Source organism: Benincasa hispida, chromosome 5 (assembly GCF_009727055.1).
Source record: "Benincasa hispida cultivar B227 chromosome 5, ASM972705v1, whole genome shotgun sequence".
NCBI lineage: Eukaryota > Viridiplantae > Streptophyta > Magnoliopsida > Cucurbitales > Cucurbitaceae > Benincasa > Benincasa hispida.
The window spans coordinates 3,349,660-3,373,708 of record NC_052353.1 but is presented as its reverse complement, the minus strand read 5'-3'; the positions used below and the strand labels follow the sequence as shown (position 1 = coordinate 3,373,708).

At 32.0% G+C, this 24,049-nt stretch overlaps 3 protein-coding genes across 4 annotated transcripts; 1 reads left to right on the top strand and 2 right to left on the bottom strand.

Moving 5' to 3' along the window:
• Positions 1–6,180: 6,180 nt before the first annotated feature.
• On the bottom strand, positions 6,181–10,176 carry LOC120078377 (putative F-box protein At1g32420). The gene is made up of 2 exons (XM_039032643.1): positions 9,889–10,176; positions 6,181–7,422 (listed from the first exon to the last, which is right to left on the bottom strand). The coding sequence occupies exon 2, from the start codon at positions 7,411–7,413 to the stop codon at positions 6,340–6,342; it is 1,074 nt and encodes a 357-aa protein (XP_038888571.1). The 5' UTR covers positions 7,414–7,422; positions 9,889–10,176; the 3' UTR covers positions 6,181–6,339.
• A 765-nt stretch (positions 10,177–10,941) lies between these two features.
• LOC120078125 (glutathionyl-hydroquinone reductase YqjG) lies at positions 10,942–16,120 on the top strand. Of its 2 annotated transcripts, XM_039032345.1 has the most exons (4): positions 10,942–11,827; positions 13,697–13,946; positions 15,004–15,197; positions 15,984–16,120. In XM_039032345.1, the coding sequence occupies exons 1-3, from the start codon at positions 11,001–11,003 to the stop codon at positions 15,190–15,192; spliced, it is 1,266 nt and encodes a 421-aa protein (XP_038888273.1). In that variant the 5' UTR covers positions 10,942–11,000; the 3' UTR covers positions 15,193–15,197; positions 15,984–16,120. The 2 variants fall into 2 exon arrangements, with proteins under 2 accessions (XP_038888273.1, XP_038888272.1); XM_039032344.1 differs by lacking the exon at positions 15,984–16,120 and having other exon boundaries at positions 15,004–15,426.
• LOC120078026 (homeobox-leucine zipper protein PROTODERMAL FACTOR 2-like) lies at positions 15,973–21,758 on the bottom strand. The gene is made up of 10 exons (XM_039032200.1): positions 21,557–21,758; positions 20,759–20,906; positions 20,020–20,184; positions 19,447–19,722; positions 19,187–19,306; positions 18,878–19,096; positions 17,874–18,048; positions 17,384–17,625; positions 16,407–16,526; positions 15,973–16,323 (listed from the first exon to the last, which is right to left on the bottom strand). The coding sequence occupies exons 3-10, from the start codon at positions 20,137–20,139 to the stop codon at positions 15,973–15,975; spliced, it is 1,623 nt and encodes a 540-aa protein (XP_038888128.1). The 5' UTR covers positions 20,140–20,184; positions 20,759–20,906; positions 21,557–21,758.
• Between the last annotated feature and the right edge of the window lie 2,291 nt (positions 21,759–24,049).

The following is a 24,049-nucleotide window of genomic DNA, read 5'->3' as shown; positions in this document are numbered from 1 at the left end:
ACAAGTCGTTAGACCTGTCTCAAGCATCATACATTTACAAGATACTTGTCAAGTTTTCGATGCAGAACTTTAAGAAAGGCTTGCTCCTTTTCAGGCATGGAGTTATTTTGTCTAAGAAACGTTGTCCTAAGATACCTCAAGAGGTTGAGAAAATGAGACGGATCCCCTTTACATTGACTGTTTGTAGCTTGATGTATGAGATGTTATGTACTAGAGCTGACATTTGCTATGCGGTAGGGATAGTCAGTAGATATCAGTCTAATCAAGGATTTGATCACTGGACCGCCGTTAAGAACATCCTTAAGTATCTTCGGAGAACGAGAGACTACATGCTCGTGTATGGTTCTAAGGATTTGATACTTACAAGATACATGGACTTTAATTTCTAGAGTGATAAGGATTCTAGGAAATTCACATCGGGATCAGTGTTCACTTTTAACGGATGAGTTGTAGTCTAGAGGAGTACAAAGTAGAGGTGCATTGTTGACTCCACTATAGAGGTTGAGTATGTAGCAGTTTGTGAAGCTGATCTGGAAGTGATTCCAAACATGTCAAAGCTCATCATCCTTTATTGAATAATAGTGGTGTTGTGGCTAATTCCCGAGAGCCTAAGAATCACAAACGCGGAAAGCATATAGAGTGGAAGTATCATCTCATTCGAGAGATTGTGCATCAAGGGGACGTGATCATCACGCATATAGCTTCGGTGCACAACGTTGCTGATCCATTTACAAAGGCCCTCACAGTTAAGGTGTTTGAGGGTCACCTGCAGAGTATGAATCTACGAGACATGCCATATCTAGTCTAGGACAAGTAGAAGATTTTGTACTGGGCGTGTATTATGTCGTTTCTTATTTGTGTACTTTTATATTAGTATGACTTTTATGATGTACACCCCACTATATTTAGAACAAGTGAGAGATTGTTGGGGTTGATGCCCTAATTCTCGTAGGTCTTGTAGTTGTAATTGTAATGTACAAAAAAATTATTTATTTAATAAAATCTAAGGAATTTTATTCGACATTTAGTAGCATTAACCCACAAAACCAATAAACTAATATCCGAGGTTATCTTTGTAGCTTAAATATGTATATAGAGACATACAGGTGGATCATGTTTAAGTGATAACCTAAATGGTCTGTAGTAGATGGATAAGGCTGAGTACCTTATCCTAGTGACACTTCGAATACGACACACTTTGTAGATGTTACAATTGTTGTAAAGTGCTACAAATTATCTGGTCATGATCATTCATATAGAGTCATATGAGCGGAGGTGTTTTATACAAAGGGGTTTGTATAAGACCGGACCACGAAATGAATAGTCTCATTATATAACATCGTTAATAATAGAGACTTACATTTCACCAGGATGACCATAGTGACATGACCTGGATCATATGTGAGTTGTGAACTCCTGCCTATAAAGGCAGTTCTTTGATTTGTATGAGTGAGAGTGACTAGATCGCTGACTCAATAAGCCTACCATTTTTTAGATTCCTTAGATTGGGGAGCTGGGAACACATCTACACAAGATGGAATTCACTCTTTCCCTAATTTTGGGGTAAGTAGATAAATTGCTCCCTTAAGGGCTGACTTCAGGGCTTTAACAATGTGGCGTCACACCCTCTCTTGGCCCGAGAAGGGTTTGGTCATAGTTGGACTATGACTTATTATTCATTAGAGAGATCAGTGGTACTTAAGAAGTTTGATGCAACTACAGAGACAAAATGGTAATTTTGGCCTAGCTATACTTACGAGCAATTTGTGAAGGGTCATCGCGTTGTTGATCGGTTATATCAATGGACACATAAATATATTTGTAGTGCGAAGAGTACAGGTGTCAGTCTTTAGTGGAGTGATCGGCAGTTAATGAATGTTGAGTAATTTAATTAAACGAGTTTAATTAATTATTCAAGTACCATTAGAGCTTCAATCCATAGGTCCATAAGGTCCCGTTTGTTATTCAACTGGGATTATTGAGAATCAATTATATATGTTGTAACTAATTTAAATTAATTATATGTGATATAATTAATATAATGTATTTGATACATTATAATATAGAGTTTATTTGAGAGGAAATAAATATTTGAATATGATTCAAATATTAATTATATGAATTGGATTCATATAATTAAATTTAATATAAATTTGATTTATATTAGATTATGAAAGAATTACAAACTATAAGTTATATTATATTTGATATAATATAAACTATAGGTTCTATATTATATTTGATATAATATATAGTCCATTACATATTATATATTATATAATAAAATGTTTATTATATTATATAATATTGTTTTTGTTATTTTTATATATATATATATATTTGAATATTAATTGAGGAGAGAGTTATGTAACTCTCTCCCTTTAATTCTCTCGTATCTTTATCATGGGAGGTTACTACAAAGAAATGAGTCTTCTTCTTCATTGGTTCTCTGGTTTTTCAGATTAATGGATACATAATCCTTCCTAGAAAAACCCAATCTGCAAAACCCACACCTTTTGCATATTCTCACCTTATCCTAAGGAGAATATCGAGGGTGATTTTGTGGTGGTGACCACATTAGTTTGTTGGTTTTGTTTCTTTGTTCACGAGATCGTGATAGTTTATGAAGAAGAGGAATTATGTGAAGATTGTTTCTTCAAGAGGTTAGATTTTAAACCCTAATTCCTTCTCTTTAATTTTGAGGCATGTTGATTTTTTTTTTTTAAAATGCATGATTAGCTTTGGTAACTTTATTTTTCTGTGCAATTAAGAATTGGGATCGATCCCTGCTTCCACATCAAACTTCATCGTACCCTTCAGAGGCCTCATTGTTCAAGACCCGGTACCAGTTATTAAGAGAGTAATTTATCTACTTTCCCAAGTAATGGGAAGGAATGAATTCCATCTTGTGTAGTTGTGTTCCCAGCTCCCTAATCAGACAAATTCCCAAAGTAGTAGGCTTATTGAGTCGACTATCATGGCCACTCTCACCCATACAGATCAAATGACCGTCGTCATAAACAGGAGTTCACAACTCACTAAGGATTAAGGTCAAGTCTCCTATAGCCATCCTAGTGAAATATTAGTTTTTTCAAGTAACGACGTTATAAAAAAAAACTAATTATTTTGTGGTCCGGTCTATGTATAAACTCCTTAATACAGGATACCCCCATTTACATGTCTCTACATGAATAATATGGTTCATATTGTTTATAGCACTTACATCTCATGTAACAATTACAAGGTGGGATGTATCTGCAATGTTACCAAGATAAGACACCCAACCTTCATCCATTTACTATAGACCTTTTAGATTATTACTTGAACATGAACTACGTGTATGTCAACCACATACTGTTTAAGTGATATCATATAACCTTGGATCTTAGTTTATTAGATTGAATTAATGTTGTGTAAATGTCAAATAAAATATCTCTGATTTTATTAGATAAACAATTTGTGGTTAACAAAACTACAAACCATGAGATACACTAGATTTAGGACATGAATCTCAACAGGATGCAATTACACTGAGATATTTAATTGATGACTATGTATGAATGTTCGGACATGCATCATGGATGTCGTTATAGCATATTTATATTGATCTCTTGATAATAACATTTATATGAAAATCCTAGAAGAATTTAATAATTCCGAAACATATAAATCAAGTTCTCGAGAATTGTATTCAATAAAGTTATAGAGATCACTATATGGATTGAAACAATTAGGACGAATGTGGTACAATCGCCCTAATGGATATTTTTTGAGAGAATGATATCAGAATAATCCAACATGTCCATGTGTTTTTTATAAAGAAACCACAGTCAGGATTTGCTATTATAACTGTGTATGTTGATGACTTTGGAACTCCTGAAGAGCTTTCAAAGGCAATCGAATATCTTAGGAAGAAATTTGAAATGAAAGATCTCGAAAAAAAACAAAACATTTTTCTTGGCTTGCAAATTGGGCATTTAGCAAATGAGATATTTGTTCATTAGTCAACTTATATAGGGAAAATTTTGAAAATGTTTTATATGGACAAAGCACATTCATTAAACATTCCAATGGAAGTTTGTTCATTGGACATAAAGAAAGATATATTCTAAGAAATGATAATTAAGAACTACTTGGTCCTGAAGTGCCATATCTTAGTGCAATTGGTGCACTTTTGTATCTTGCTAATAATATAAGACCATATATTGCATTTTCAGTAAATTCATTAGCTAGATATGGTTTTCCTCTAACAAAAAGACATTGGAATGAAATTAAGCATATACTCTGTTATCTTTGAGGAACGATCGATATGAGTTTGTTTTATTTAAATAAATCAAATTTTGATATAATTGGTTATGTAGTTTTTGAATATTTATCTGATCATCACAAAGCTAGATCTCAAACAAGTTATCTATTCATATGTGGAGGAACTGCTATATCATGGCTATCGGTGAAACAAACCATAATAGCTATTTCCTCCAATCATGCTAAAATCCTTGTAATTCATTAGGCTAGTAGAGAATGTTATGACCAAGATCAACGACTCAACACATCCGTGAAACATGCGGTTTGTCTTCTAGTAAAAGTCTTCCAATGATATTATACGAAGACAACACGATATGTATAACCCAAATCATAGAAGGATGTATTAAAGGAGATAGAACAAAGCATATTTCATCAAAACTTTTCTACACTCATGATCTTGAAGAAAATGACAACATTACTATACAACAAATTTGTTTGAATGATAATCTGACAAACTTATCAATTGCATTACCTACCACAATATTGAAATGTGATGACTCAGATATCTCAAATGATGCTTCCATTAGAGGGAACAAATATATTGCATTCTCTTAAAAACATTAGATTATATGAAATATGTACTATTTTCCTTCACTAGGATTTTTTTCTAGTAAGGTTTTAGCAAAACATATTTCATATATCATAGTATCTAAGGAGAAGTATTATAAATATTATAAAATAGATGTAATATAGATGTCAATGCTTAGTGTCCAAAGACTATTGTCATTCTCCCATTACCTCATGTGGTGGCCATGTGTCGACCATGTGTCATATAACCCATGCTTAATGTCCAAATGTACAATATCCTAGTTGCCAAAATTCCTATAAATAGTGGTCATTTGTGGACTTTGTAGAGATGCACATATTGATGGGAAAATTAAAAGAAAGTGTTGGAGATTTTTTTAGAAAATTTTTTATTTCCATAAATTTCTATATTTCATATTTTGTTATTTTTGTTATTTGATTATTATATTATAATTTCTCTCGTGATACGTCGCTTTGCTCACAACTTTACAAACTTTCCTTTTTCTTTTTCTTTTTCTTTTTTTTTTTTTTTTTTTTTTTTTTGCAAATATAAAAATGTTGACATTAGAGCAAAAACAAAATTTTTTTAAAGAAACAAACGGAAACAAATTTTATAAACATAAAAGCCTGGGACATAAGACATAAAATTGTATGATAAACCATGGTTAGAAATAGACATATAGAATTAATTCGATTCTAAATTTTGTTTACAAAATTATGTTTGCGTGTACCTTGCATATAATTAAAAATAATTTATTTTGGTACTTTTAAAATTTTATAACAAGGCAACTAAGTCTGAATAATATTTATTTATTATATTTATAAAAAAATTATATACAATTAAATAATATTTTTAAACTTTGAATTAAAATTTAAACATTCTATAGGGTCTTCCAAAGAACATTCTATATGTGTAGCACATATTACTTACTAGTAAAAAGAAAATTGTTAAGTCAAAATGAACATAGTTCAATTAATATAGTGTTTGTATCTTCAAACTTAAATTCATAACATTCTATATAATATTTTGTTCTCTTATTCACTAAGTTATACTCGAACTCATGCTAACATTGAGAACTAAGACACTTTTAAAATAAGGGAAAATGAACATTATAACCGAGACCAACAATATTCCTAATAAATCATATGCTAGTCACATCTCTTAGAATCCCTTCCAATGAATTATTTGTTGAGGTTGGTCTATTGTGACAATAATTGTATGAAGTTAGATGAAGTTAAACATTTTCCTTTAGCCATACAAAAAAAAAAAAAAAAAAAAACATAAAGATTTAAATATCGAACTGCACGATATAACTGAAATAAATAAAATTTCATTATCTACCCGCACCAAAAACTTTGAAACAACCTTATTTCACGAAAGTCAATCGAAACACAGTTCAAACGTTAATTAAATTGATATTATGATATTGTTCTCAACAAAATAAATGTTAAATATATCATTTGGGTCCCTCTACTTTTGAGGTTTTAACTTCTTTCACTATACTTTAGCTAAAGGGACTCATATGGGAAAAACCTAAAGTTAGAAACATCCGTACACCCCAAACTTGCATCAAATCTATGAACAATCTCAACTTTTCCAGTTTCAATATCGCAACAAATCACAACCTCCGTCGTGTTCAAGTAAATTCTTTCCGAATCCCTTCCTTGAAACCCCACAATCCCGATAAATTTCCGCCGATCCGCCGCCGCAGCAGTTGCACACAAGGTGTTTGCGTTAATGCCAACAAGAGTTTCAACGCTCAATCTACACTTCAAACCCCACGAACAATCTCTATCCTGAAGAACCCTAATCTCAACAAACTCCCCATCGGTCGACGCCATCAGCAGCCTCCCACCGGTGACGGCGAGGCAGCGAGACAACGCATTCCGGCGATACTCTGTTTCTTCAGTAGGAAATTCCATTTCAAAAAACTCATTTCTAAGCAAATCAAAAGCGTAAATAAAGGAATCAAATTCCAACCAGTAGAACACTCCGTTTAAGACAGCCGCTGATGGTCCTTCAAACGGCAAAAACAACGAGTCGATCACCAAATCAAAACACAACCGCCGCCATTCCCCTGTTTCTGAAGTGAAAATCTCCATTGGTCTGATCCCAAAATTCACAAATCGAAGGATGGTGAAAGCAACAGAATTGTGGGAGTGGAAGCCGATTTTGACGGCGGCGATGAGATTGGTGGGTTTGGGGATGGGAATGAGTTGATTGGTGGAAGGATTGAAAACGGAGTAATGGATGATGGGGTTTTGATTGGGTTTGCCGCAGAGAAGAAGGCCATTGCTGGAGGCGAGAAGACGGAGATTGGGGAAATGGGTTTTGTTTAGAGAAGTGGGAGATGAAGGGAAGAAGTGAATGGGAACGCCATTTTTGGGGATGTGGGAGCTCTGAAAGAAGAAGCCGTGGCGGATTGGAGGGGAAAGAGGAGTGTGAAGGAGAGATTTGGTGGAAATGAAGGATTGCCAGAGCTTAGAGACGCAGTTGGCAACGGCGAGTGATCTTAGAGAGAAGTGTTGAAGAATTTCGATTGTTATGTCATCTGTTAAGGGATTGTTATGCTCCTCCGCCATGGATTCTTCCTGTATAAGAAACGAAGCCTTCTTTAAATAAAAATGAGGGAATAATACTTTTTTTTGTCTACTTTTCATTTGATTTTGAAAAAAAAAAAAAAAAAAAATTAACACACAAAACGCGGGAAAATTGCACAAAAAACTCTATTTTACAAGGCCCAAGATGGCCTAGTTTTTGAAAAAAAAATTGTCAAGTGCCCCTTGCTTATGTGAAGTTACGAAATATCCTTTCCTGAATTATTTTCTTTTTCCTCTTTTTCTCCGGCGTTGCCTTGTCCTTTTTTTTTTTTTTTTTTTAATCTTCCTCTACGCTGCTTTGTCTTCTTCTCTGACATGATGAGTCCAAATGAGTAGCACCGATGCGACCAACTTCAGTGAGTCAAAGAGCGAGAAAGATCAAGCTCAAGAGTGATCGAGATCGACAAAGAACGAGAGAAATCGAGACCGAGAGAGAGCAAGAGACCTAGAGAGAGTAGTGATTTATGAGCGAAAAAAGAAGGAAGAGAGCAAGATGCTTTTCCGCAAGCGCGTGAATATATTTTTGTAATTTCATCTGAATTCGACATCAGCAAAAGGTCATTTGACATTTTTTTTTAAAAAAAAAAATGGATCGTTTGACATTTTTTTCCAGTTTTTGGATCATTTGTATAAATTTTCCAAACAACAACCCATCAACATGTGTTAATTTTTGTTCTTGAAAATGATTTTTTATTTTTTCCCTATATGTATGAAAAATATACTCTATGGTATTAAGTGTGTCATTATCTTTTTGGGAATGAGCCCCTAAATATTAAAATATTCCAATTTCATTAAGATTGAAATCAAACTCAAAATTTAATAATTGAAATTGTAACATTATGAAACTCTAGAGACCAAATGGGGAAAAAAATTATTGTAGGGATCTTTTAAACCTACTTTTAAAAACTTAAGAACCAATAAGGTATATATTAAAAAACTAGGACCAAATACTATTATATTTTGAAGACTTAGGGGACTTTTGAGTCAAAGACTATGCTCAGATTATAATAATCATACTTGCTATTATACATATTATTTTATAGTCCTTAATTAGTTACGGTCAACACTATTTGAAAACCTTCATTTGCTACATTATTTATTATTTTCTTCTCAAATTAATATAATTTACACCTTAAATACATACTATTATTGTTAGATTATATAATTAAATTTGTCTTTATCCACTAGTTTAAGTTTTTGGGTCAATAGGTGATTTAAGATGCTATCCGAGCAAGTAGTCCAAAAAAGTTCTATGTTCAAGCCCCTAAATTTGCCTCTATCCACTAGCTTAAACAAATAATATGTGCCCCAAATTCAAACTATTATAACGCAACTATAATAACCTAAAACTACAATAATAACTTCTCGCTACGTGCGTTCATGGGTTGGGTTAGGTTGAAAGACTTTTTAAACCCAACCCAATTGTTTGGGCTGTTGGGTTGATTCAAGTTAATCGGATCATTTATTTAAAATTTTGTTATAAAAGAAGAAAAATGTAAATATTTAAAAATTTAATTTAATTATTTTCATATATTGAATTAAGATTAACAACTCAATTTCAATTTATATAGTGAAAATTTTGTTTATAGAGTGCAAAAAAACTACTTTTTAAGAGTTGTTGAACAATAAACTATTCAAAAAATATTGAAATTAAATAAAATTAAAATAAATATATGTATAAATAATTGTGTTATAAGTAATAAAGAAAATATATATTTTAAAGTTAATAATTGGTTTGGGTTATATTAAGTGAATTCATAAACCAACTCAATCCATAAAATTTTCATTTATTTGAACCCAATCTCGTTGATAATCCAACTCAAACCATATGAGTTGGATTGGATTGATCGATTTTTTTTTTTAGATAATCAAGTTTTTTGAACACCCTACCGTTTTCATCTCAACCGTCTGCTTAAAAGATTATAAAATTTAAGGTATAAATCGATAATTGTATTAAATTTGTGCGTCTACTAAACACATGAATAGGTGACTTCCCAACTGAACACAACTTTCTTTTGTTTTACTTAGAAAAAAAAATACTTTTGTAATGCTAACCAAATCTAAAACAGCAATTAAATTCTGAAAAAGAAAATATAATCAGCAAATCTTTTCGAAAACCTAAAAAACAAAAAAGGGAAAAAAAAAACATTAACAATCGGTTCGTTAAGCCCTAGGGAAAGCTACGACGAAAATTCAAACACCGTCGTTTTGGCTAACCGAAAAAAGGAAAAGAAAAAAGAAATTACAGTATGATTCAATTATTTTTCTACCTTCACTTTCTAATAATAAAATAAAATGTCTGTATCAATTTAAATCTGAACAAGATTTAAATTGATACATCATTAGTTTAGTTGATACAACTTCTGAAGTTGGGGGCAATATTTTGGCTAAAATAAAAATTAAAGAAACAAAGAAGGGGAAGTAATTATCTAATCTAGAATTAGAAATTGTTCTTACTCTGAGACGACGGTGGTTCTGATTGGCAACTGTAACTCCAGCGAAAAACAACGACGGAGATGGTGGAGGAGACGCCGATAGTTGCCTGAAGCTTCGCCGGCGAATAATAATGGTTTAAAGGATGTGTCCTTATTTGCAATGGGCCAACGGAGGGTGTTCCATATATATATATATAAAGTATGAAGTTATTATTATTATTATTATTATTTTAGAAAAGATAATTTTGTCTCAAGATTTTAGTATTTTAAAAGGTTTATCTTTTGTTCTCAGGTTTTAAAACGTTATATTTTCTTGTTTTGTTTTAATAAATACTCCCATTCAATTGTTAATGTTAATATATCTTTAAAAAATTGTTGATGTTAAATGTATACTAATTAATTTAAATAATTAAATTAATTATAATTTAATTAGGTTCTACTAATTTTCTGTTGCTTAATTTAAGGCTAAAATACTATTATGATGTTTATATTTTAAAGTTGGTTCAATTTCAATCATTGTATTTATAATTGTCCAACTTTTATCTTTGTACTTTTATTAAATCTTAAATTTAGTTTCAATGCTAGTTTTGATAATATATTCCTATGTTTTATTTTCTTGCATGAAAATTTGATATATTAGGATTAGGGTAAATTAAGATATTATGATCAAATCCTTAATTGGTTAGAATTGGGATTGGTTTTTATGATTGATTAGAATTAAAATTAGTTTATTTAATTTATTATGATTAAGATTAATTTCTTTGATTAATTAGAATTCGAAGCAGTTTTCTTTCTGATTGTCTATTATTATTATTTAATTAATTTTGAGAGACTAAATTTAAGATTTATTGAAAGTACAAAGATTAAAATTGAACAATTGAAAATATTGGGACCAAAATTGAATAAACTTCAAAGTGTATTGATCAAAATAGTATTTTAATATAAAATTAATTATATATTTTCACAAACTAATTATAATATAATTAGGTTCGACTAATTTTTTTCGAATAAAAAGGAAAAAAAAAAAAAACATGAACACGCCACGACGTCGTTTAAGACCTCACCGATTGATGAATCGAAAGAAAGCCAAATTTCTCGCCGGTAAATACTTCCAACTCACAAAAATTGGAGAAAATGCCGACGGGCTCCGGCCCCGTCTTTGCCGCCACCAACTCCCCCGCTCCCCCGCGTTATCCACCACCGGCGACTTCAACAAAAAAGCCGGCCAGATGCCACGTCATCACCAGAATGTCCCGTAACCAAAGCCCATCGAGCGGCCCAAAATCTCCAACCTCATCATCATCATCATCATCATCATCATCTTCTTCTCTCTTAGCCTCAATCACCAATCTCTTATGGGGCCCTTCTCTCCCGCCTGGGCTCCTCGTAGCCACCGCCCGGACCGCCTGGGAAACCACGTGGCAGCTCATGATGGGCCAGCTCGCCCCCTCCGATACCTCCGGTGGCTACACAAGACCCATTTCCCAATTTCGCGCCACCAAAATTTCCACAAACAATCTCCATCTCTACGTTGGCCTTCCATGTCCATGGGCTCACCGGACGTTGATCGTCCGAGCCCTAAAAGGCCTCGAAAACGCCGTACCAGTCTCCATCGCGGGTCCTGGGTCCGACGGATCGTGGGAATTCCGGGAGAATCCAACGGCTGAAAATGAAACCCTAAACCCGGGATTGGATAAGGCAAATAGGTGTAAAACTTTGAAAGAAGTTTACAGAATGAAACGAGGAGGCTACAATGGAAGATCTACTGTGCCAATGCTGTGGGATGTAGAGAAGAGGGAGGTGATTTGCAATGAAAGTTCTGATATAATTCAGATTTTCAATTCGGGTCTCAATGGATTGGCTGAGAATCCAGATTTGGATCTCTCACCGCCATTGTTGAAAAGGAAGATTGAAGAATGGAATAGCATTATATATCCTAATGTCAACAATGGAGTTTATAGGTAATGATTCAAATGCTCTGTAACTCTTTCTTGTGATGTTGCTAAAGTCCCGTTTGATCCATTGGTAACCATCTGGTTCTTTTAATTAAAATAACCGTGGGATGATGGATCGAATCTCATGTCGAACTAAGTTCTTTTAATCGACGATAATCATTTGTTTTCGAAATTAAAAATGGAACAACATTATATATCCTAATGTCAACAATGGAGTTTATATGTAAAGATTCAATTGCTTTGTAATTCTTTCTTGTGATGTTGAAGGGGCCGTGTTCATTAGATAACTATTGGGTTTATGGTTCTTTATTTAGAAAATTAATTATATAAATTATATTAAGAAAATTAATTATATAACCTTTCAAGGGGATTGCAAAATCAAAGTGAAATCCTGAAAACTAACCTAAGTTCTTTTCAAAAATTTGTATTTGTTTTTGGAGATTTACAAAGAGTGGAAATGTTTATGCAAGAAATATGAAAATCTTGTATAAGGAATCGTGAGAAAACAAACACAATTTTGGAAAAACCAAAAACTAAAATTTTGTTTGGTAATCATTTGGTTTTTGACTTTTGATTTTGAAACTTAAGTATATTTCCTCTCTATTCCTTACAATGACTTCATCTTTCATTGAGTAAATGAGTTCAATTTTTAACCAAATTTAAAAAAAAAAAAAAAAAAAAGTTCTTGAAAACTACTGTTTTTAGTTTTCAAATATTGACATAGTTTTTGAAAACATAGGTAGAAAATATATAAGAAAACAAGAAATTTCGATGTGGAATGGGTATTTATAAGCCTAATATTCAAAAACAAAAAATAATAAAAAATCAAATGGTTATTAAATGGAAATTTATTACCAAATGGACCTACAGTAACTTGTGTAGTTGTTTTGTAATGTCTGCTACGTATCAACTGAAATTAGATTGAACTGAAAATATCACTAGTTGGTTTCTCTTATACCTTTACTGGCAAGTTTGATTTGGATTCTAACTTTACTGGTAAGTTCATGAGGAATGAGTTGGTGACTTAGTTTTTATATTCGAAGTTGTACGTCCAATTAATAATCATTTGGGCTTCGTTTGTTTCGGTTTTTTAATTTTTAAAAATTAAGTTTATAAAAACCAAAATTTTCTTTGTTGTGTTATATACTTTTGACTAATATTTAAAAAAAAACTAAGTTAAGTTTTGAAAACTAAGAAAAAATAATTTTCAAAAAACATGTTTTTGTTTCTAGAATTTAACTAAGAATTTAGGTTTTTTTTTTTTTAAATATAGGTTTCTTTATTTTGTTACCTACCTCCATGAATGTTTTCAAAATCCTAGCCTTTATAGTTTTTTAAAAACTTATTTTTGTTTTTGCTTTACAGCTTTGAATTCAAATAGATTAGAAAGGTGAAAATCACTATAAAGAAATTGAGAAAACCAACACCATTTTCAAAAACTTAAAACCAGAGCCAAATGATCTATCAAACAGGCATTTATAACAAAATGCTAGAAATGAAATTATATTTATATAGGTCCATTACTTGTTGCCTTTCACTTGGTAAAAAATCACTATCAATCACAATCCTTAGATTGGTTTGTTTTTTTTTTCATAGTTGTTCTTGATGTGAATAAATAAGAATGTTATTGGGGTGTTATTAGAGTATTAAGGAGGTGGTTGTGGGATTTGGTTATAAATAGAGGGGGTTGGGAGGAAGGAAGTTGGACATCGATTTAGTTGGTTTATGGCTTGAGTGATGTCACGAGAGGGAAGGTCCAAACCTTGAAACACATGTTTTATCCTTTAAGTTTTTTGCCTTTTATATTTCAATATCATTTTAGTTTTGTTTGGGTTTTATCAAGATGTTTGTTGTATAATGTTGCACCATTTGCAGATGTGGGTTTGCTCAGAGTCAAAAAGCATACGACAAAGCTGTCGATGAGCTATTTTCAACTCTCGACGTGTTAGATGACCATTTGGGACGGTCACGATACTTGTGTGGTGAAAGTTTGACTCTGGCTGATGTTTGCTTGTTTACAACATTGATTCGGTTTGATCTGGTGTATAATGTTCTGTTTAAATGCACCAAGAAGAAGCTACTTGAGTATGATAATCTTCATGGATACATGAGAGACATTTATCAGGTAATATGTTCTTTAAATCCTGCAACTAATTTTCATTGAACTAACTACTTAAAGCTATCCCTTGTATATGATTCATACTGGGGTTTGTGAATCAACTGGATACCCAAACTCGCCCACAATGGACGAGCAATGTATAGACTAAACGATTATAGGTAGCGGTTCAATCTAGGATTCGGAATCAATGGTAGTTTAGTATTAATAATAGGTGGTATTCCATCAAAGGCTCTAATTCTACATATAAAGTAAGGACCTGAGTTCATCCAAATAGTTCAGAAAATGACAGCTATCAAAAGAAAGGCCTAAACCCATTATAGCCATAGCTTCAGCTTGCCCAAATGATGTTAAGCAGTCTATATCCAAGTGCTATGGCTAATGATCCGAGGGCACACTTGCAACTAGTCAAATCCTGCTTTCATCGAGCAGTTGTTTAATTTTATTTATTTATTTTTTTTTTTTTATTTTTATTTTTGGGATAAGAAACGATTTCATGGAATAAATGAAATATCCCAGGCTAAAAAAAAAAAACAAAAAAACTGAATTTGTAATTGGAGAAAAGAAACTATGGCTCTTGAAGACCAGTATATCTTTACACCAAAAGAAAAGGTAATGGCGAACTCTAAAACTTCCTTCGATGATGATTTGTCTTTGTCTCGGAAAATTCTTGGATTTTTTTCTTCCCAAACCATCCACGAAATCAACGAGATCATACAAGTCCAAATATGCTCTTTGTTGGCTTTGAAAGGGTGGTCTAGGGTTGACATAGATTTGATTTCTTTTTTACTCACAAACACAGGATAAGTTCCTGATTCCATTTAATATCTTTTACAAAATATTTGAAGTCTTGTTGGCAGTTTTCTTGACCTTTACCATTTTCCTGTTTACTACACTTCATTCTCCTTAAAGTTAAAGCTTTGATCTCATATATAACAGATCCTGATACTGTCTCTTTCCATTTCTACTGACACTTCTTCGTCGATTCGAGTTTAGCAACTCGAGGCGCTTGTATCTATTAGGTTCTTAACTTCTATCATCCCTAATCAGTGTGTACTTTCACCAGATTCCAAAGGTTTCAGCAACTTGCAACTTTACAGCAATAATGGATGGCTATTACAAAACATTATTTCCACTAAACCCAGGGAATATTCGACCAACCATTCCTGCCAGTTGTTATCATGAAGCACTCTCAGTACCTTCCAAAAGAGGCTCACTGCCATTCTTAGACAGAAGCAAGCAGGTTTCAGTTTGACAGAGGTAAGTCAACTAAACATTTTAGTTGAGGATTCATCAATTTGTGTTTGGATAATGTCTCATTTCCCAGATAAATAGAACCTCTATAATGGGACAATTGTCTGTGTTTGCAAGTAATAAAGAAATCAAATGTATTCAAAGGGCTTGTATAGAACTTATCTATAATGTATGGCAATCGAGTATTAATAAGATTATGTAAAAGAAATAACATCTTGAATTGAGTTGTGTCAAACAAGTGTTAGGAGAAGTGTTCATTCATATGATTTTAAGCCTCCATGAAGTTAAACTCATAAAGATTTAAAAAATATTTAACCAGAACTTAACTTCCAATATATATAATAAATAACCAAACCTTCATTGAAATTTTTTTTGTTAGAATTCAAAGGTGAAAATCAAGGAACATCCACAAAAGAGGAGACCAACCAAGAAATTAATAAGATTACAAATAACTCTCCTCCATATTTAAAGAGAGAACTAACAGAATTTCTAATTACGAAAACTCCTTTCATAAATTGCAGTCTACCATGACATCATGGGCAAAGTTTCCACATTACATCAGTTTAATCCTATCTCACTATTAAATTCAGCTCTCAAAGCTTGAAGTGCTAAATTTCAGAACCTATATTGCTAATAATGTTCACCTCCAATTTGAAGCGACAAACATGAATAAATTGTAGTCTAGGACATTATGGGTTTAATGGTAATAGTAGAACGAATAGAAAAAATGGAAAGAATTGTGCGTGAAAAATTTCCACATTACCTGAGTTTTTATCCTATCTCACTGGTTAGGGGTATTCTGTTCAATGTCCTCGTCTATAATGTATGGCAATCGAGTATTAGATATCCGATCAATGACAGCATTCATGTGCCAACTCATTGCTTCAATTACTCGATCAACTTCCATATTTTTGAGCTCCCGACGTAAGTATATGGTCACGAATGATGCCTCGGACTGTAGTCCTCCCGGTCCAGCAGGCATTACAGCAAAACCAGAAGGTCGCAAAAACAAACTATTCCTACAAAACCTCGGTAGGAGAGCGATGTGAACATCCGCTTCTGTCATTTGTGATGATAGGACGAAGGAGCAATATTCATTCTCTGTAGACTCTTGTAGGAAAAATTTATGGCCCTATCACGTTAAAGGAACATAACATTGAAGTACAAAAGTTTTGGGCAAGGATCTGGTAAAGAAGTATATGTAAAGAGAAGTACCATAAAATCCTCATCATCTCCTGTTTCTATTTTCACACTTAAAGAAGTACAAGAACTTTCATCTGTTGTCAAAAACGCAGCTGCCAGCTTGAGCTGTGCTTGTGATTTTATGCTTGTCCACTGTATGTGATCATGTATGTAAGCACTTTTTTCGAATGGCACAGAATGAGAGTTAGCAAATATATAGGTTAAATTATAAGATCAGTTCCTAAACTTTGAAGTTTGTATCTATTTGATTTTGGATTTTTAAGTGTCTAAAAGATCTCTACTTTTATTTGTGCCTATTGTCCAACCGGTTTCTAAGGATTTGTTTCATAGGTAATCTAAAAACATAAATTTAAAAACAAGGAGATTCAATGAAAATAGAGTTGCATTTTAATCTTTCATATATGCATATTCAAATTATAGTTACTAAATATTAGGTTGAATATAAACTACTGCTAATTAATTTATGAACTTGTTTTATGTTAAAAAATTTGTATAATAATCCATTTGTAATATAATAATATTATATTAAATATTTTAATTTAACAAAAAATAATCGAATTTATAATATGAAATATTGTATTTATTAATGTTTTAATCTTTTTTAGTATAATCCGATATTTTAAAATTTTAAATTCAAAATCTGAGTACACTTAAAACATAAACATATTATTTTCAGAATTTGGACTATTTAGATCACAAAATCTATATGCGGTTTTCAAAAATAAAATTAAAACGGTCTACCAAACGCATCTTTGTTGAACTTAGTGAAAATGAAAACATAAAACAAAATCTAAGTTGTCTACCAAACTTGTAATAAATTAAAAAAATTGTAATATTGATTGATATGCTAAATATACAATTGAATTCTATTTTTAATACAATTCTAAACTTTTAATTTCGTTTTATAATTTTGAAAGTGAAAGAGACTAAATTAGACACAAGCATCTGAATTTAGGGAACTAAAACTCGGAGCCAAGTAAGGAGGCTACCTGAAATGTCGCATTATCTATGTCTAGAAATGTTAACAGTCTGGTGGGGGTTTCAGCAATACGTACGGTACTTGTGGCAATAAAATCATTGCGATAGCCAATGGAACTTGCTTTCACGTCTCTCAAAATCCTTATTTTATCATCAGAAAACAAATCGCATGTTCTTTCTGTTGGAAAAGGATTAACTGTTTCTAGAAAGAATTTCCTCAGCTTGTCCCCAATTGTCAACAAGTCAGGTATATCTGTTATTGCATTAATAAAAATACAATCAAATAGCTTGAGAATTTTAGTGCAAAAGACACTAATAAGATAATATGCAGATGCTTTATAAGGCTATTCTAAACTAATTCTAATCTTTTGTTTCCAATATGTAGTCTGCGCTCATCTTTTTGTAGTCTCTCTCATCATATGATTGGACGACTCAGTTGGATTACAAAAAATGAGCACAACTCATGCAAGTATTTTTCATTTGGAAAACAAGAGACCATACCAATGCATTCATCGAACATCTCTGTAGTCAATATCTTGCTATGTCTACGTTTCAAATTTTGTGATATGATGCTGATCCATTGTCTTGCAGTTAAATGAAAGTTTGGAGTGAATGTTGAGGACATATTTTTAGGGATATCAATCTTCTGCACTTCTGCATTTTCAATCCATATAACCTGTAAAAAAAGAAACAAAAATATCAAGCAGATTAACTGAATTTGGAGTTTAAGTTTTATTCCTTTTGGCTTTACTCGAGTTTTGTATGAAAAACTCAATCCGTCCTTATCATCACTTTTCAGTTATTTAAAGGTTAAATTATAAGTTTGGTTTTAGAAGCTTGAGAGTTTGTGTCTATTTAGTAAGAATGTTTAATGGGTTCATGGACTACTAAGAGCCGCCTATTTGGTTTTAGAACTTTAAAAATTGTCTAATAGATTCTTACACTTTCAATTTTGGGTCTAGTAAATCCTCAACTTATTTGATGTTTTCTAAAAGTTTACACATATACGAGAAAAAAATTAAAAGTTAATGGTTCAATTAGACATAAAATTCAAATTTACATATGATAGATCAAAATAATTTATTATTATTTATTAATATGTAAGGTACCTATAAGACGTGTTTAATGGTCAATGATCTATTTGATTCAGGAGTCTATTAGATTCTTTCAAAATTTCAGAGAGATCAAGTGAACAAATCTTGGATTTTAGAGACTGAACTTTTAATTTAACTATTCTTTTATAAAAATCTATATCAACTTCAAAGTACGACTCGTTACATCAGACTCTAAATAGATGTATATATATATATATATATATCTAAACAAACATAAAAGTTGTGTGATAATACTCTAAAACTACTCATGGATGTGTATAGCTTAACTATAACTAACACATACTTTTTTCTTGAAATAGTTCAAATTCTTACATGCCACCGTTTTTTTAAGTTTCTTTTTTTCCAAAAAAAGGACGATTACTGCTAGATGGTGATTTTCTGTAAACAAACCTCAGACAGAAGACCACACGGCCGAATTATCACTCCTGAAGGCCTCCGCTTGTATTCAATTTTCTGTGTAGAATCAGCTGTCGTATTCTCGAAATAATCAGTTGACACATCGAAAATTGCGTATGTATCTTCCACGTCCATGACCGTTGTCTTAAATCTCAAGAAGCGAGTGCTCCATCTCGGCAGGAATTCAGCTGGCAGTCTAAACTGGGCATTGAGCTATCATTTGGTAAAGTTAATATTTATATATTTCTGTGTTATCTTGTCCTGAGTTTAAAAAGGAAAAAAGGGATTCAGCAGGTTGGTTACCAATATAACTTCCCAAGAAGAATAACCCGTTGACCAGAATTTTTTCAAAGGAGTGAGAACATCATTGTTATCATCTGATCCAGAACAAATTATGTTGGAAAACATCGAAGCCCATCGCTCCTATAACATGTCAACTTAAATTTAAGTCTAGCAGTGAGATTTAACATGATATAAGTCTTAATTTTGAAAATTTCCAAGCCTGCAAGAGAAACAAATAGAAAAAATTGAAATCCAATGTCAGGTTGAGGATGATAGCTCACCCCATCCATCATTAGTGAGATCAGCAAACGTGAAGAAATAGGAAGGATTGCACTCTGGACGGAACATTCAACCGTAGATCCATGAGGTGGTGGAGTGTGGAACATCTCTTGTAAATCCTCTACTGAACCTAGTGGTGGAGGATCGAAAATCCAAGGCTTTGCTTTTATAGCTATTTCCATGAATTCCTTGTAAGCGGCTCTCATTATATTATTTATCCTTTGCACTTCTAGGAAGTCGAGTTGATCATTGTAAAAAATGTCCACCGAGCACGAATGCTGCAATGTTGATTTTGTTAATAGTTCGCATAATAGCATGTTTGGTAGTGGTTTCAAAGGATTAAAATCACTTTTACCATCTTCAAAATCAATCTCAAACATGCCTTAGTCATTTGAAATAAAGTAAATGTTTAGTCTTTCACTTTTAAAGATGCCATATTTGAGAGTGGTTGTTTAGATCATGAAAAACTGATTTCATTTCCAACATGCCGTTACTTCAAGAAACAAGTCTAGAATAGCAAATAATAACCGTTCGGTAGTAGAAGTAAAACATATATTAGAGTTATCGGATGAAACCTCATCAGGGCCATCTTTTTCTGGATCAGACTGTTCTTCATGATCAGATTCCTTTTCCATGGATGGTTCGTGCATCAATTCCTCAGTCTTGGGTAACTCAGTTTCCGTTTCAGGCAACATTTCTGATCCCTGATTTTCACTAAGATCCTCCAGCCTTGGGGTTGTCTGACTTGAAAAGGAAAAGATTATAGCATCATCAACTAATGTGACATAGTTCCTTCACTCATAATTTGGATCAAAACTATGAGAAAACTATTGATTGGATAACATATTTCCTAATCATCCATCTGTAAAACCAAATAAAAATTTAGTGAAGTGCATTTTTTAAAGGTTAAAATCACTGTTGTGACTTTCAATATTACTTTGAAATAAATTTTCAATCCTTCAAAATCAATTTTGATTTTTAGAAAATTACATTTAAAAGTGTAAAACCAAACATGCAAGAACAAAGGCCTCTAACAAAGGGTGTTTTGCCCATTTTAGTGTCGCTCGCAAACATGTCCAAAGGCCTCCAACAAAAAACGCTTTGAATCTCAAGTCATTCACAATTGTGATTTCTCATACACTGCCCAAGGGTGATTCCAGGACAAAAAAGGCTAATGAAGTCATTGCAATAAGCCATGTCCAAGCTCTTAATTTTGAACCTCTTAAAAGATCAGCACTAATGCCGTTTCTTTCATGATTATTCGATTCCTCCCTCTGTAAAGTAGTATAAAAGGGAAAGAAACCTGGATCTTACCTTCTTTGTGAAAAATCACAAGAAGTTCTATGATTTCTTCACTGCATACACTACCTTTCCAATCCCCATTTCAGAAATTACAGTGTATTGCATACTCTGGAAGCACCTTTCTCAAATCAGCATCAACAATGGACTGCCCAAATATTTCCTGGCAAGGAAGTCAAACATACCACAATAAAATATATATTAACTTCAGACATACCAATAATTTCTTTTGCTCATAAATATATATCATCGCTATATCTTGATGGAGGCCTGTTCATAATTTATATCAGAGTTTGATGGCTTACAATTCAAAACTAACATGCTCCTCAGAAAATAGTATAATTTATGAAAAGATGGCAATCAACAGAAACATGACATAATATTCAAGAAGTATCAGATGTGTATAATTTTACGCACCTTTGTATCTACATTGAAGGACATACTAATTTCTTACAAGTCAGGACTCTTGAAGAAGAAAGAGACATGCCCATTATATATATATACCTAAATCTTTCTCACCATTTTAGATAAATAGAACAAGAAAAAAAAATCGTGCAACAGATGAAAATGGAAGTCGAAATCTCCATACAGCAGAACTTTTATACTTAAAACATCGTTGATTTAGGTCAAAATTTCACCAGAACCTACAAAATTTTTACGTCCGTCGTCTTTCTAATTTACATTTTCCTTTTCTTTTCTTAAACAAGATTTCGTGCATTGATTCTCAGCATAATCGATCAATGTACTAAAAACAATCCGGAAATCGAACTGATCGAAACAAAGAATAGAGCAGATTAAAATGTGGGCTCTTACAGCGAAAAATTGTCACAAGGAGACAGGGAAATCGAAATTCCATTAGACGCTTCAAGAAATCAAGAACAGAAGAGGATATAATTACAGTCTAGAGGATTTCGAAGACTCTTCGATCACCATCAGAGTGATCACTTTGAGCTTTACGAGACCTTTAATGGCAGAAGACGAAATGGAGACTGAGAGAGATGGAAGAAGGGAGAGGGAAAATTGTCAAATGACGTCCGTTTATAAAGTTTTGGGGAACATTTTTTTCTTTTCTTTTTTCCCGATAAAATAGTCAATGAATTGATTTTTTTTTAATTTAAAAAATTTCACAAGATTTTTATAATATTATAAAACATTTTACATAAGTTTCTTGTTTAAATTATATTCATAACAGTAACAATTTATTTCTTTTTAAAAGAAATCCTCAAATAATCTAATTCAAAAGTAGAATACTGTTTAGATTTTTTTTGTATTTAATTATAAAACTACCTTTTATATATATATATAAAAGGTGGGAAATCTAATCTTGAATTTGAGCTTGTTTAGTACAAGTAAGAGTTTGTCATAAAAGTTTTACGGTCTTAATTTAAGAAAATATCGATCAAAATATATGGTGATGGATATTTCTGAAAAAATTATAAAAAGATTTAGAAAATAAATTTAAATTAACAAATTAACATTTTGTGATTTTTAAACAAGTCAACATGTCTATTATTTATATTTATTCATATTAGTGACATTTTGTTGTTTATTTTTTACCCTTCATATATTTTTTATATTCACCCTTCACGTCGTCGAACTCATGCAAACATGAAAATATTGACATGTTGACAAAATTTTAATATATGAGTAGCACTAGTTGACAACCTCCTAGTATATTTTGATAATAATGAGTAAAATATATTAGGGTGAGCATCGTCGTGCGGGGTCGGCATTAACAAGGCGGTCGGGTTCGATTTAAGACAGTCTGGTCCGGTTCGGTTCTANAGATTCTTTCCCTTTGCCAAAAGATTTCAAATAAAATATTAATTTAAAACTACTTCCTAAAATTGTCATTATTTTGGATAAATATAAACATCTCTACATATATTGAAGGAACCGTGAGGTTTACTGCAGAAGTGAAGTGGGGATCGTTCCCAATTCTCAATTTTCACAGAATGATAATTTATAGTACAAATTAATATGCATTAACACAGAATAATTTACAGCATGCTTTAGAAAAAGAGGAAAGGGAGAAGGGTTAGAATTTGACTTACCTTTGAAGAACAACTTCTTCACGAAAATCCTCCTCTCCAAATGGTCACGTACAATCACAATCCCGATCTCAACGTGGACACCTTATAATATAATATATATTTAAGAAAAATATATGATATTAGTATATCGGTCGGGTTCAATTTAATTGTCGATCGGGTTAGTCGTTTTTTAGCTGAATTTTTACAAAATCGACCCGACTGGATTTTTGAAAAAACCGTCCTCCTAAAAGAATCAAATTCTTTGTGGAAGCGTGTGAACGCCATGCATTTGGAGTTCAATTTTAAAAACATGAAATACGGAGAAATTAAATAGAACAAATAAGTTAAGCATGCTAGTGAAAAGGAGAAAAGAGAACGTGAAGAACTTACCATTGAATAATCCTCTTCACGGTAATTCCTCTCTAAACCACGAACAAGATCTCCCTCCGAACTCTATGTACAACAATTCTTCCTTTGAACAAGATAGTGAAATGACAAACTTCCTTTGACACAACCATTTGAAGCCTTTTCTATTCTCAATACAAGAGATGAAGACGTATGACTCTTTTAGTGTTCTTGGAAGTAGGGACATGCATGGAGAATTGAGAGATTGAGAGAATTCCTTGTTGATCTTCACGTTCGGTCAAAAGTCCTGGAGGGGATGGGAGTTACTCAAACTCTTATCCACATGAAGAATAACTTCTCTATAGTGGGGAATTATTAATTTTATAATATAACATACTATAAAAATGTTATATTATAACAAACTTTATAATATAGATGATCAATTAAACAAACTAATTAATAAATTATATTATATGTTTTTAGTTCTCATTAAAATGCACATCTCTCATGTAACGTATAGTTTCAATATGAATCATATTCATATTTAACCTATAGTATTTATATGAATAATATTCAAATATTATAAAAGTATTATAAATCATATTTATAATTAACTATAATGTATCCATCTACATTATACTAATTTGAATTCTTATTCAAATATTTATCTCTCTTATTAATTATGAATTATATTCATAATTAAATATAATGTATCAATATATACTATACTTAAATCAATCATAATAATATAAAATTTTCCTTATGTAATTTGAATAATTCAAATTATTCAAAAAAACAATTATCTCTTATTTTATTCTTAGTGAGCTAGCAAGGGGATCTCATGGATCCACAGATTAAAAACTTCAATGATACAAGATTAATTGATTAAATTATCAATTAATCAATATTCATTAATTGTCAGTCATTT

What these genes read in the sequence shown, in the direction of transcription:
- LOC120078377 (XM_039032643.1), bottom strand. Translation starts at nt 7,413, where the DNA reads ATGGCGGAGGAGCATAACAATCCCTTAACAGATGACATAACAATCGAA.
- LOC120078125 (XM_039032345.1), top strand. Translation starts at nt 11,001, where the DNA reads ATGCCGACGGGCTCCGGCCCCGTCTTTGCCGCCACCAACTCCCCCGCT. An exon ending in GTCAACAATGGAGTTTATAG is followed by an intron (nt 11,828 to 13,696) that starts GTAATGATTCAA and finishes CACCATTTGCAG; the next exon opens with ATGTGGGTTTGCTCAGAGTC. An exon ending in ACATGAGAGACATTTATCAG is followed by an intron (nt 13,947 to 15,003) that starts GTAATATGTTCT and finishes TACTTTCACCAG; the next exon opens with ATTCCAAAGGTTTCAGCAAC.
- LOC120078026 (XM_039032200.1), bottom strand. Translation starts at nt 20,139, where the DNA reads ATGTTGCCTGAAACGGAAACTGAGTTACCCAAGACTGAGGAATTGATG. An exon ending in AAAAAGATGGCCCTGATGAG is followed by an intron (nt 19,723 to 20,019) that starts GTTTCATCCGAT and finishes TCAACATTGCAG; the next exon opens with CATTCGTGCTCGGTGGACAT. An exon ending in GATGTTCGATGAATGCATTG is followed by an intron (nt 17,626 to 17,873) that starts GTATGGTCTCTT and finishes ATGCAATAACAG; the next exon opens with ATATACCTGACTTGTTGACA.